Below are 14,211 nucleotides of genomic sequence, written 5' to 3' on the forward strand. Positions count from 1 at the left end.
AGGGACTCAAGGCTTTGGAGGAGGAAGTCGCTGCAGACGTGGTGGGGACGGCAAGGGGACGAGATTGAGACTTGGAGCCTGGAGGTGGGTCTGAGTCGCTGCAGCCTAGGTAGGACTTGCGGGGGGGAGGAGGTGCTTCTGGTTGAGCAAGGGAAGCGGTTTCTCGAGGTGGAGGCCACGCCTGGGGAAGGTGCTGTGAAAGGTGTTGGAATCACAGCAAAGATGTAGAATGTTCCATAGACTTAGTTGATAAAATAGCGGCAGGTTTGAGAGGATTGACTCCGATTTTGAAGGAAGTTCTGCTGTGACTACAGTGCAATCAAACAGCATCGCCTGCTCGAGCAGTGACTCAGGAAAGGGAGAGCCAGTGTTCGTGATGGGCATCGCTGTGGTCTTGGCGTGAAGAAACCGCCCCAGCCTGCAGCCACCAGCGCAGGGCCCGCATCGGGGAAGGCCCTGCGGCGGCAAGACGGGCCAGCCTGCTGCCGGCCGCGCTTCCCGCCAGCGAGGCGTGCACTCGGGCTCCGGACACCAAGCTGCGGCGCAGGGGGTGGACTGCAGGCGAGTGTGCACGTGCCTTTCATGGGCCCTGGGAATCCAGACGTGTGTGTGACTCACTTCATGGCAACATTTGCTTTATACTTGCTAGAACCAAACCCACAGTGTCCCCGAGATGTGCCTTATTGGTGGGTAATCTTCGCAACACTCCTAGGCGGTGGGGGTGGGGGCGTGGCAAGAGGCTGCCCCGTGATGCTGGCTGCCTCCCGGAGGCCCGGGGCTCCTGGCACTTCCCCGACTTCCTTGGGTCTGACTTTCTAAAGAGTAAGACACTGAGAAAATAGTTACTTCTTTGGTAAAAAGACATGAAAAGATTCTCCGTCCTAGAGGGCTCTGACAGCAGCACATAAACCCTGCGTCAGAATTTAGCTGTGAGACCTCGGGGCTTCCTCCCCACCTCCAGCAAATTCTTAAAACCTCTCGAAAGCCTTCGTCTCAAGGAGAAGCAGGCCCCTTTTGTGTGTTTAATTACTAGAGCTCTGTTGACTCTCAAACATGATCTGAGAAATCTGAAAAAAACGCACCAGATGAGTCCAGTAACCAGAGGGAGGCCAGTGGGCGCCCCCCCCAGGGTGGCCCTGGGTCCCCTTCTCTCCTTTGCCCTGGCCGTGAGGCCGTGGGGACCACTAGGGGGGCGGGGGGGCCTGAGGCTCGTTTCCTATTTCCTTGTTCTCCCTTCAGCTTGTGTGTTTCATTCATTTGTTCGTTCCTCATTCGTTCATTCCTTCTAGCTCAGCTGTTGAGACCACGAGTCAGATGACCTCGGTCGAGCGTGGCCTGTGTCACCAGTGGCTGCAGGACCCAGGACAGGGCTCCCTGACCCTGGGAGTGGCGGCCTTGCCGGGCCGGTGTGAGGCCCAGCGCCTGGCGCCGCCTGCTCCGTGCTCTGCGCGGTCCTCCCCTAGCAGGGCTCACAGCTGCCCTATTGCTTGTCCCCCCCAACCCCGCGCCCCGAGCAGCCCTGGCAGGCAGCTGTGCGCAGACGCAGGCCCCAGCGGGCCCCGGGACCTCTGCGTGAGCCCATGTTTCCCTACCCACTGTGTCCCCCCCGTGTCTGCTGCTCTGTTACCTGGAGTTCAAGGCTCCGGCGGGCTTTGGAAATACCGAACAGACCTGGAGTCCTCACCGTGCCGCTGTTTCACGAGCCCCGCTGGCCGGCCTGGGAAGTGGAGATGTCAGAGCCTGCCTCCCAGTGGATCCTCAGTCTGGACCAGCATCTGATACCCGGCGGAGGCAGAGGGGACAGAGCAGACACGTGGCGGACGCGTCCCAGGTAGTAAGGGACGCGGAGCCGATTCTTAATAGATACGCAGTAGACACAGAGTAGACACAGCATTGACACAGGCAGAGACGCGCGTGTCCCAGACACGTCGCAGCACGCAGCAGGGTCAGCGCCTGCCGACGGGACTCAGGGAAGTCCCGCACAGGGTTCACGTCCCACCCGTGGGACCCTCTTCATGAGGGAAGATTGTGGACGGGGGTTTGGAACACCAGTCCAGCTTTCTCCCGCTCCTCCCCTTTTCCTCTTGACACAGCCTAGCCGCCTGGGGGTGCAGGGGCGTCCTTCTGGGTGGGGCCCCCAGGTCAGGAGGGCGACGGGCCAGGGCGTGGTTGGTCCCCAAGTGGGTCCTCCCCACCCACTCCCCCTGCTCTGCCCCAGGATTTGTTTGAATTTATGTTCTTTTCCTTAAGGTCTGAAGTGGGCTTTTGTTTGCTTCTAGGTTCCTAGAAACTGCTGTGTTTTTTTCCTCTTTATTACAACTTTGCAGAGAAGACATCTAAAAACGCAGCCCCCTCCCCGCAAAGGGTCGGGAAACAAAGGCGCGGCCGAGCCGGCCCAGCCCCACTGCTGCTTTTACTGGTTTCCTCTAAGGAGGCCTCTCTGTCTGGGGGGGCAACACTTCTCTCAAAGGAAGTGGGGTGCGTGCTGCTGGCTGATGGAGAGGGGATGCCCGCAGGCCTGCCCCACCCCTCCCCCGTGCGCTGTGAACCCACCGCCCCAGCCCTCACGGCGACTGACGCCACCCTGACGAGTCTTTAACATCACGACAACTGAAGGAGTCGTTTTCTCAGGGAAGCCTTCCCCTCTGTGGGAACCCACTGCTCCCTTGGGGCCCTCAGACGAGGAGGTGTTGGTGCTTAAAAGTCAGCGCTGTTTGTCCATCGAGACCGCGGTGAGGACAGATATGGGTACAGCTCCTGCCCTCGAGGAACGCATTGTCTAGGAGGAGGGTAAATTAGGGGCTGTGTGGACAAGGACCAGGGGTGACACTGCCTGCTCCCGGCCAGGGGTGCCCAGTGCCTCCCGGTGTCTGCGCTCCTGGCATCTCCCCCACCTCGTAATCTGGGCTGTTCCTTGTTCACGTCGTGAGTCTCTTGGGGGAGAGCAGGGTGGGCTCGCGAGCTGGTCCCAGAGGACTCAGGGAGGCAGCCTGGGTTTTAGTGGTGGGGCTGGGGTGAAGCCGGTGAGCTGGGCCGGGTGTCAGGGTGTGAACCTCCCTTGGCACCAAAGGTGGTGGCATCTGGGCTTTCTCATCAGCTCCCCAAGATATGGGGGAAAGGAGGGGCTTGAATGCGGTCAGCAGCCCAACAGCAGAACTGGGGTCACGTGGGTACGTTCTCTGTGGCTGAAACCTGGGCTCCGGGCCCCGTAGAGCCGTGAGGCTGGGCACAGCGGCCTGGGGATGCTGGGCACTTACGCGGAGCAGCAGGAGAAGATGGTGGACTTAACGATCACGGACTGCCTGCTCCTCAGGGCCTCCTGTGTGCATGGCCCCGTGGTGACTGTGTCTGGTTGAAGGGCCAGGATGGTACCACCTGTCCGCATGGAGTTTGTGCTTCAGAGGGGAGAGGGTGCAGACAGGTGAGCCTGCGGGCGCATCGAGCCATGTAAGTGGAGAGGAGGGGGAGGGAGGGGACTGTCCCGGCGGGGAGGGGATGAGGCACACCTGGGCCTGCTGTGGACGGAGCTCAAGACGCTGAGGGTCCCGGTGAGGCTGGAGACGCGGCGGAGGAGAGGGAAGCTGGGGCCTGTCCTGCAGCTGTTGTGAGGTAGGAGCCATGTGGTGTGAGTATGGACAGAGGTCCTTCTGTGCTGGACGGGCTGGGGTGGGGTCAGCAGGCCTGGGGAGCCCACTGCTGCCCACAGGGCCAGACAGTGGCAGCAGAGGGTCAGGGAAAAGGGGCAGGAGTCCAGTGCTGGGAAAAGATTGGCAGGACCTGGGAGGACCAGGAAAGGGAGAACTGGACGGTGGATCTCTCGTGGACAGGCAGGCGTGGGCAGGTGCGCAGGCACCATCTTCCGAGTAGGGGAGTAGCCTTCGGGGTTAGAGGTGTTCACGCTCCACCCGCAGCCCCCGTTCATGGTGAGCCGCGTCCAGTTACTTCCTCAGTCGAGGATGGCCAGCCTCGCCCAGACTGAGCTCTGGTTTATTCCCGTTAATCGGCAGCAGCCTCAGTGTGTGTGCCGACCTCATGGCACCATTTCGGCGAGGACGCTGAAGACCCCGCGTTCGTGGGAAGGTGCCGTCCCGGTGCCAGTCTCCTGTACACCGAGGGCTTTCCTGCCACGTGGCTTCAGAGGTGCACGTGCACTTGGGTGTCGTGGTCACGCTGCCCCTTCTCACTGGCCCAGCGCTGTTTACACTCAGAAAGGAGGCGGCTCTCTGTGCCTGCGGATGACCGGGAGCTGGTTTGTCCCTGGTTTGTCCCTGGCTGCGGAGAAGGGCCTGCAGGCTGCGTGCAGACACGGAGGGAAAGGAGCTGGGCCGGGGGGAGGCGGTCCTGAGCTGGCCCGGGGCTCACTGTTAACAGAACGGGGCTCTTCCCTGCCGGTCTGCGAGTGGACGGAGTGCGGCGGTTGGTTGTTCTGGTGGATGTCGGTCTCGCTAAATGCACGTCCAAGCTAAATGGATTTAGGGCAAGGTGGTCACGTGGCTGACGGCCGCCAGGAGGAGCTGGCCGGCTGCTGTGAGGCATTGAGGCGGGGACGGGAGTCCTTCGTGCTGGGTGGACAGCACTGTCCACGTGGCCTGGGGTGAGTCTGCAGCCGAGGGCCCTCCCTGGTCCCCAGCAAGGTCCCAGGACAGCAGCAGGATGAGAGAAGGGAGACCCCACGTCCATCATCTCTCTCTCTGTGTCTGTCTCTCTGAGGCCTCACTCTAGTTCCTCATTGGTCTCTTCCTGGCTTGTCCGTGGGGGTCACTGCTTCCTCATCCCCCGCGCGTGTGCGACTGTGGGGAGACAGGCCGACAGCCCCAGCTGACTGAGCGGCCCCCCCGAGCGCGGCTCACGAAGACAGAGCCCGCTCCCCCTAGGGCTGGCAGCGCGGGGAACGGGGCTCCAGCTCGGGGTGGAGTGAAAACCAGACTGTAGAAATGAGTGTCTTGGGTTTTTTAAGAAACTTTTTGTTACGAAAAATTCTGAGCATTTACAGAAGCACAAAGAATTGACGGCGAAGCCTTACCGAGGCCCATCCCCTCTTCTGACCGGCCTCTGCCCCTCTGTCCCCGCCCCAAACCCCAGACATCACACGGTCCATAAACGCCTCGGCAGAGACCTCTGAAAGACAAGCATCCTGCGACAGCTGTGTTACCAAACACAGCACATTTACTGTCATTTTTAGTGCCTCCAAATAGGTAGTGTGCGCTTCAGTTTCCTCCACTGCCTCGTTTTTTTAAGGTTTGCTTTTTAATCAGTTAAAATAAGGCCTTGTTGTTGGAGATTACAGGAGCAGCGGTCACATCCGTGTGGCTAACGCAGCGGCAGACCGGCCAGCTGCAGCCGAGTTAATGGCTCTGTTACAGGCGCACCTCCTCTTACTGTGTTTTGCTTTTTGCAATTCACAGATACTGTATTTTTTACAAATTGAAGGTTTGTGGCCACCCTGCGTTGTCAGGTGGTGGTTAGCACTTTTAGCAATAAAGTATTTTTTAATTAAGGTGAGTGCATAGGTTTTTCCAACATAAAGCTGCTGCCTACTTCAGACGGCAGCAGAGTGTAAACGTCACTTCACACGCACTGGGAAGCCAGAAATTCAGGGCCCTGTTGTGGCACTTGCTGCACCGTGTGGTCTGGAACAGCTTGCCACGTCGCCACGGTGGCTGCATTCATCACGTGTGTGACCAGTCAGGGTGCAGGATGTTCCAGCCTGGGCTGCCCTTCTGGTCCCCCTACTGTGACCCCATCGCTGACCCCTGCTGGCCGCTGGCCGGTTTCCAGCTCTGTCCACCTCCACGCTGTGGCATCTTGAGAATGTCCTGCAGGTGGAGCCATGCATCGTGCGGCTGTCGGGACCAGCCCGTTGCCCTCTGCACAGCGAGGCCCTGAGGCTCATCCACGCACCTGAGCAGAGCGGGCTGCCTGCCCTGCCCTTGGTGCCCGGGGTGGGGTCTGCCTGCTTGCTGGCTGAGCGATGTCAGGGGGTGGGCTGTATCCCCCCGCACCCCTGTAACGTGTCCTGAGGGTGCTCCAGAGTCGAGCTCCTCACTGTGTGCATTTGCCCCTGGGTCGGGTCCTGTCAGAGCACCTGCTGCACGGCTGGCACTGTGACAGTGACAGTGTGAACAGAGGGTCTGATCCTCGTCCTGGGAGGCAGCAGGAGAGGTGCCTTTGACAACCATGGACGACCATGGGGGTGTCCAGAGATTAGAGGTGCCCTGCGTGACCCTGGGGCCGGGATGAGGGGGCACCCGTGGGCGTCTGTCATCCCATCTTTGACCACCTGCCTCTCTCTCACAAGGACCTTGTGGTGACATTGGGCCACCCGGATAATCCTGGATAATCCCGCCCCCGGGTCCGTAACTTCCTCTTTCCATGTAAGGCAGCACACCCATAGGCTCCGGGGACAAGGGCGGGGGCACGTCTGGGGGCGGCCGTCAGCTGACCACAGGTGCTTCCAGGCACGCTGGTGTTGGGGGCTTCGGGCCCCGCCGGAGGGTTCCCGGGGTGAGAACGAGAGCCAGACGGGGCCCTGGGGTGGGGGGAGCCTGGAGCCACCTCCAGCTCTCGGAGCCCCTTGGCCTGGCCTTGGGTGGCCTCGGCTGGCTCACCTGTAAGTGGGTGCGCGCTAGCCGCCTTTCCTCCTCCCCGGGTTGCCCTGCTGGTCGTATGCAGCAGCAGACACTAAAGCGTGCCCAGTTGTAACCCGCGGGCTCACCCTCATCAGGACGCCCGCGGAGGGGCCCGGACGGGGGGGGGGGGAGCGCCGACCATGGCGGCGACTCTGGGCGGGGCTGATACCGGCTCACACTCAGCGCCGCGTCCGGGGGCCACCGGCTCCTTGTGCCCTTGGTCCCTTGCCCACCCTCAAACCATCTCCCTGCACATGGCCTGGCCTGGCTGCTGGGAGTGCAGCCCTGCAGGGTGGGGTGTAAGGAGAGGGACCTGGCGGGGTGGGGGCAGTGCTGGTGGCTCAGGAGCTCAGACGTATCCACCTGGGTCCCCCCGGGTGCCGCACCTGCCATCCCAGCACGGTTTGTCGGGCTCCGGTGGGGGCCCTCTTGCTGGTGGCAGACGGCCTCCTTCCTGCTGGGTCCCTTGCTCTGGCCCCTTCCTCCTCCTATTAGGACACTAATCCCATCATAGGGGCCCCTCCCTCCAGACCTCACCTAGCCCTGATATCATCACGCTGGGGTCAGGGCTCCAACACAGGAATTCGGGGGGACACAGGCATTCAGTCTGTAACCGTGGGTGAGGTGGGGGAGGAAAGATTGGGAAGGTATTTGGGGACCACCTGGGGGGCCAAGAGGGGACCACACATCGGCCAAGGAGCCGGGGTGGGGACGAGAGCCAGGGAAGGGGGACAGGTGAGACGGGCGGCCAGGTGGGGCCTGGGAGGGTGACAGGGGTGGGGTGCACCCTGGAGGGGGCACATGCCACTAGGCGTCTGGGGGAGAAGCTGGACTCGGGCCAGGGAGGCAGTGAGGAGGGGCTGGGGACTTGGGGAAGATGAGGTGTGACGGGCGCTGGGTCAAGGCTGGGAGGAGCCAAGGGGAAGGAAAGGCGAGGGAGAGGCCGCACAGCCTGTGGGTCCACTGGAATTAGGGCGACCCCCAGCCTCTTGATCTGGTTTCGGATCTGCCTCCCAGGGCTGCTCATCTGGGAGAACCGCCCTCCTCACCCCTCGCTGCTGTCACTACACTGCCACCGGCCTGGGTACCGGGGACACTGACTCTGCAGCCCCGCCCCCCAAGCTCACCACTGGAGCCCAGCCCTGCCTGGGACAAGCCCGCCTTTGCAGACCCTCTCTGAGCTCCCGCTTCAGGTGGTCCAGATCCTTTTCCCAGACCTTGTTTCTTAGGATTTGTTCCTCACACTCAGGATTTACACAAATTTGGCACATGTGTGGGTCCAGCCTCCTGTCCAACCATCTGCCCGTCGAGGTCCCCAGATCTCTACCCAAGTGGAAAAGATCCGTGTGGGGCGAGGGACAGGATGGTTTCCTTTCAGAAGAGCCGGGAGCAGCCCCCAGACACGCACCACTCCGTCAGTGCCGGGGCGGACCTCTCACTTCCCGTCGTCTCTGCCGTTGGGTGCGTCCTGTGTGTCCCAGGTTAGTTGGCAACATTTTTTTCTTTCCTGGTGGCGCCTAAAATAATGGTGTTTCTCACAGCTGTTGGCCTTTTAGATTCGAGAAGGAGCGTCGCGGAGGTGGGCCGTCATCAGGGCAGAGGGGAGGGCTGGGTGCGGTCGCGGACCCGTCCTCAGAGGTGGGCAGTTCTGAGGAGTGGGGGTCTGTGATGTAGACAAGGACGGGGACAGTCAAGGTCGTTGATGTTGTAGAGAGACGGGGACCCGCCCCCCAAATCTTTGAGGTCGGGAGGATGGTGTTGAAGTGTGGAGGGTGGCCCACTGACCACCTGCGGCCCCGCGAGCAGGGCCACCGGTCTAGGGCCCCAGACTTCGGGGGAAGAGGCTTGGTTGCCATGTCGTGTAAGTGGCTCGTACGTGGTGTCCAGCAGGGCACCGGGACGAGGGCCGTACGCCCAGGTGGCAGGGTGCGTGTCCATTCAGCTTCATTTGATTCTGACAAACATTTCTGTAAGGTAGTTGCACCGGTTTTACACTTCGCACTGTGTTCTGACACGAGTTGTGTGCGTTTTTTCCCTGCAAGCAACCGGGCCTGGCACCAGCTGGGTGTCCTGCGGCTGAGCTCAGTTCTGATGCCGTCTGCCCGGGGTCAGCGCCAACCCCACGGGTCAAGGACTGGGTCCCGCAGAACAGCTGCCGCTTCAGCCTCCAGTCCCAGGCCCCAGGTCCCCACGTGTGCTTCTGACCAGCCAGTGGGCATTGGGTTCCCAGGACCCTGCTCGGGTTTGGTCGTTTGCTAGAGCAGCACGTGAAGCTCGGGCAGACACCTGCCGTAGGCTTCCTGGCTTAGTGAGAACAGCACTGGGGAGCAGCCAGGTGGGCCAGATGCACAGGGCGAGATCCGGGAGCACCCCAGCACCTCCCCGTGTTCCCGACCCAGAAGCCTCCAAACCCTGCTGTGTAGGAGTTCTGACGGACGTCTCATGGAGTGATTGATGGAATCATTGACCACTGCTGATGAACTCAACCTGCGGTCCGTCTTGCCTCCCCCGGTGTCAGGTGTGGGGCTGAATGATCCAGTCCTCTAATCCTGCCTTGGACGCCCGGCCGCCAACCTGAAGCCAGTCCCCTCGGCATTCAGCGGACACTGCGAGGCTTCCGGGAGCCACGTGCCAGGAGCACGGCTGTGACGGCCCATCCCTCCCAGGTCCTCCGGGTGGGGGGTGGGGGCGTGCCTCTCCCACATCCTTCCTGGCCCCTGGGTTGTCAGAGCTTTTTGATAGCAGAGCAGACGCCAGTGGCATCGGATGGGGGCCCTGATTCACGCTTCTCTTCACCCCTGAGGTTAAGCGTCTTCTCATTTTCTTGGCCTTTAAGGTCTCGGTGGAATAAGCAGTTTTCCCACCAGCTTGCTCCGGTGGTCCCCAGTGTGTCTATTTTTATTTTTTTTTTAGTGCAGTCAGTTTTTTTTTAATTGAAGTTTAGTCCATTTACACTGTTGTGTCAATTTCGGCGTACAGTGCAGTGGTTCAGTCATACACTGAACATGCATACAATCCTTTCCATTTTCTTTTTCACTGTAGGTGACTACGAGATACTGAATACAGTTCCCTGTGCTCTACAGAAGAAACTTGTTTTGCAGTTGGACTTTATTAACACATTAAGACCCACTCTACGTCTTCTGCTCTGTTTCAAAGTCTGGTTGTTTAGAGACAATCACAGCGTTTGCGCGCCTGCCGTGTTGGTTTGCAGGAGCTCTGTGTGTGTGGATGTGGCACTGCCAGCGCCCTCCCTCACCCAGAGGCTTGCCTGTCTCTTGACGGATGGAAAATGAAGCCTTGCTCTATGATCAGTGCCTTTTGTATCCTGTTGAAGTTTCCCGTCGACCTCTGGCCCCAAACACGCCCTCTCCCGCCAAGTCACAAGCTGCCCTCAGTCCTGCAGCTCCTGGGAGTGACATGGTGGGGGGTGAGACCCGGGTCGAGGTCACCTGCCCCGTCTCACCACGTTTCAGTGACAGCTTTGTCGTAAGTGGTCTGTGGGGGCCCCCTCCCTGGGCTTCTGGCCCACTGGCCTTTGGCACCAATTTCACACTGTTTTAACTCAGCTTTATAGGAACTTTAATATCATGTGTGTAGGTCCCCCAGCTTTGTTTTTCTTCAGGATTATCTTGGCTGTTTTTTGCTTTTTCCATTTCTAAACACGTTTTACAGTTGGTTATAAATTTCCCAAAACTCAGTGAGATTTTTTTTTTATTGGGCTTGCAATTGAGTTCATAGATCAACATAGGGAAACTGGCGGCTTTACAGTATCGGGGCTTCTAATTCGTGAACGTGCGTTTAGTGTGTCTGTAAATTCTTTCTGTCAAGTGAGCAGCCCTGTGTGTAGCAGCCCTGCACGGGCCTCGTTCGAGCACCTCACTGGCACTTACGTTTTTATGCTGCTTTAAGTGGCATTACTTTATGGTCGTATTTTCTATTTATTTGTTTATAGAGATGTGTGGAGAGATGCAGTGAATTGCTCATGCTGAACTCTGGTCCTGCGGCCTCGGTAAACTCACGTATTAACCCCAGTGCTCTGTGTGCACGTTCTGCTGGGTTTCCTGTACACACCACCGATTCGCCAGTGAGTGGCTTTTACTGTCACTTTTCCAAACCTTCACCTGTCGCCTTGTAGCGCTGGCACTGCTCATCTTCCTGAACCATCGTGGGGCAGAGGCGGTGACGTGGCCCCCTCTGGTTCTCGATCTCAGTAGAAGGTTTTCACAGTTTCATCGTCAAACTTAGGAGGTTCTGTTTTACTCCTGTATGAGGGTTTTATCCTGCACGGTGCAGAATTTTATCAGTCGCTTTTCTCCCCTCACCTCTTAACACACGTTGTTATCCCGTCGGGGAGGCGAACTGTGCTGATTGGCTCTGCGTGCAGCACGGGCCCCGGATTCCCTTAGGGCACGTACTTGGTCGCAGTGTGTTTTCCTTTCTGTATTTTGCTGGATGCAATTTGCTGGTATTTGTTTGGTATTTTTGCAGCTATGTTTATGAGCGAGATTGACTGTAATGTTCTTTTTTTGTAATTTTTCAGAGTTAAACATGGGGGTATACGTTGGCCTTATAAAATTAATTGAGCTTTTTTAAGTTCTTTTGGGAAGGTTTACATAAGATTGATACCGTTTCTGCGTTAATTATCTGGAAGACTTCCCCAGTAAAGCCCTGTGAGCTTAGAGTTTCCTTTATGGGAATGTGTCAGGTCCAAGGGCTAATTTTTAAGACAGAAATCCAGCTGCTCAGACTGTGTATTTCTTTCGTCACCTTCAGTAAGTTGTGATGTTAAGGCTGCTTCAAGGTCTAAATCACACTTACTGACATAGTTCACACTTCTATTCCCTTTTAAAAGAACTTTAACATCTATAGGTACCAAGCTCTTGGGGATTTACCGCTCTCCTTATAATTTTGTTCTCCTTCGTGTATTTCGTGCTGTGTTGAGTGCGCACAGATTTAGGACCACTGTCTTCCTTTTGAACCAGCACTTTGTCATCGTGAAATGTTGCTCTTCGAGATAAAAAGCGTTTTTAACGTTGAAGTCTCCTCTGCTGGTATTCACATGGCTGACTACATGCAGGGTGAGGGGAGCTTAGTGTTCGTGTGTGTTTTTTCCATCCTTTTACTTTCAATTTTTCTGTATCGTATTTTGGAAATGGCTCTTATAAACAAGAAGGTAGTTGTTTTTCACCTGGTCTGACAATCCCTGTCTTTTAACTAAAGCATTTAATTCGTTTACATTTAATGTCATACTGACAAGTTGCAGCTACATCTGTCTTCTTGCTATTTACTTTATAATCGGCCACACCGTTCTTTCTTCTGGCCCGCCTTCTTTTCTTGCCTTCTTTTGGTTTAATCAGGTGTTATTTTTCCATCCCTCCCCCCAACTTTTATTAACTTTGTTAAGTAGTATGTGACTTTTTCACACTCTGGCTGCCTTAGAAATCACGGCACATTCTTGGAACGACCTTGAGTCACTGCTTTCGCTGTTTTCCAGGTGAGGCAGGGAGCTTAGACCCCTTCAGCTGTGTGACCCCCTTGTCGGTTTTTTGCTGTTGGCACGTGTGTGGTTTCTGTTCGCGTTTCACGTCCCACGGTCACCGTGGTCGCTTTGCTCTGCACAGGCGTTCGTTCGGACGCCCTCGCAATGCCGGGGGCGCTTCCCTCCGGGACCACCTCCCTCCCCAAAAGGCTCCCTGCGGTAGTTCCCGGGCGCAGACTTGCTGGCAAGTGGCCGGTTTGTTTCTGTGCAGGCGTCTTCCTCTTGCCTTCATTTTTGAGGACATTCGTCCGGGTGGGGTCTCGGTGGGCAGTGACCTCTCTGCACCCCTGGCACGTCCTCTCTGGCCCCCGCCCTGTCCTTCCCCCAGAGGTGATGCTTCTCTTTCTCCTCGGCTGCCTTGAAAATGGCCTCTGTCCTTCTATTTCAGCAGCCTTGCAGAAGAGGAGGACATGCTGAATTTATCCCGACTGAGGTTCATAGAGCTTTCTGGATCTGGGCACAATGTCTTCTGTCTCTTTTCTAAAATACAGCAGTGTCCTCGCAGGTGCTGCCCTGCCCCCTCCCCCTGCCCTGGCTTTTCCCCTCGTCTGGGTGCCCCCTGCCGTCTGGGTACCCCCTGCTGTCTGGGTACCCTCCTTCTCGTCTAGGTGCCCCCCTGACGTCTGGGTGCCCCCTTTTTGTCTGGCTGCCCCCTGACGTCTGGCTGCCCCCCTCCTCATCTGGGTGCCCCCCTGCCGTCTGGGTGCCCCCTGCTGTCTGGGTGCCCCCTGCCGTCTGGGTACCCCCTGCTGTCTGGGTACCCTCCTTCTCGTCTAGGTGCCCCCCTGACGTCTAGGTGCCCCCCTGTTGTCTGGCTGCTCCCTGACGTCTGGCTGCCCCCCTCCTCATCTGGGTGCCCCCCTGCCGTCTGGGTGCCGCCTGCCGTCTGGGTGCCCCCTGCTGTCTTCGGTGCTTCTCTCCATCCTGGCCCCTCTGGGCTTCTCTACAGCCGCCTCTTACTTTGTCTCACCTGCTCCTAAGTCTGTCTCCTGAATTGTTAATATCAGTGACTAGTTTCACTTTTAGGATTTCCAAAGTCCTAGGATTTTTAGAATTTGATTCCTTGCTTTTCATAGGTCCAGCTCCCTGGTGAGACCTGACCTGACTTTCTAAGTATAATTTGATACCTGAGCCTCCCGTGAGTCCGTTTCTATTGGCTGTTTAGTCAAATGCTTCTACTTCTTGGCCTGCCTGGTATTTACTTTTTCCTTTTTTGCTGAACATCAGACACTGTGTTTGAAAAGCGGCAGGAGCTCTGAATGGTGTTATTTTCCTCGTGAGAGGATTTGATTTTAGCCTGGCAGCCGGAATGTGGACACGTCACCTGGATTCACTGGAGGCTTACAGTCTCCTGTAAGCCTCCTTTCGTGTCTTTCTGTATCACAGCTGGAAAGGTATGGGGGTCACCGGGACCCCGATCTCCAGCTTTTGTCTCCTCAGCCCCATGAATCAGCCAGAAATCCCTGCCAGGCTTTTTTTTTTTTTTTTAGCATCTGCTTTCTTCTTGGTCCCTTGGCCTTTTGCCCTGAACTTCTGCAGCGTAGGACTCAGCAGACGCCTCAAAGGGAACCCGGGTTTTAGGTGCATCTCTCCACAGCCCCCTCTCCTCTGGATCTTGAGAGAGCCTTGCAGGCGGGTGACGCTGCCTCTCCAGGTGAGGCTGGAGGCCAGAGCGTCAAACCGAGGAGATTCTTCCTGCGCCTTCAAGATCTGACGGACTCGCCGTGCGGGGCTGGTGCTTGCTGGGGCCTGTCGCTTCTTCCTCCTTCCCAATTCTCCTTTCCGAGCTGAGTGGCCGTCCCTTGCCTGTCCCCATGTTGCATTTTGGAAGCATACAGCTTGGTTTCACAGGTCCAAGCTGCACAGATTTTCCTCAGGACGAACTGCACCTCGAGTCCCACCCCTGCCTGGTTTAGGTGATGTTTAGATGAGACCTGGGGCTTCAGAGCTGCTGCTGGGGTTAATATTTGGGGGCTGTTGGATCGGGTGACTGTTTTGCATGCGAGAAGGGCATGGATTTGGGGGGACCAGGAACAGACTGCT

At 57.5% G+C, this 14,211-nt stretch overlaps 1 protein-coding gene across 4 annotated transcripts in view; it reads left to right on the forward strand.

The window, feature by feature from the left end:
• The window catches only part of PRKCZ (protein kinase C zeta), a 93,464-nt gene that overhangs the window by 38,860 nt on the left and 40,393 nt on the right, over nucleotides 1-14,211 (forward strand). The window contains exon 1 of one of the 4 annotated variants that reach the window (XM_032494966.1): nucleotides 7,978-8,110. The exons of the other annotated variants lie outside the window; for them this stretch is intronic. Within the exon in view, the coding sequence (XP_032350857.1) occupies nucleotides 7,993-8,110 (118 nt within the window). The 5' untranslated portion in view covers nucleotides 7,978-7,992. Of the gene's footprint in view, nucleotides 1-7,977; nucleotides 8,111-14,211 lie in introns of those variants that run through there. 4 annotated transcript variants of the gene reach the window in all.

Source organism: Camelus ferus, chromosome 13 (assembly GCF_009834535.1).
Source record: "Camelus ferus isolate YT-003-E chromosome 13, BCGSAC_Cfer_1.0, whole genome shotgun sequence".
In the NCBI taxonomy this organism is placed as follows: domain Eukaryota; kingdom Metazoa; phylum Chordata; class Mammalia; order Artiodactyla; family Camelidae; genus Camelus; species Camelus ferus.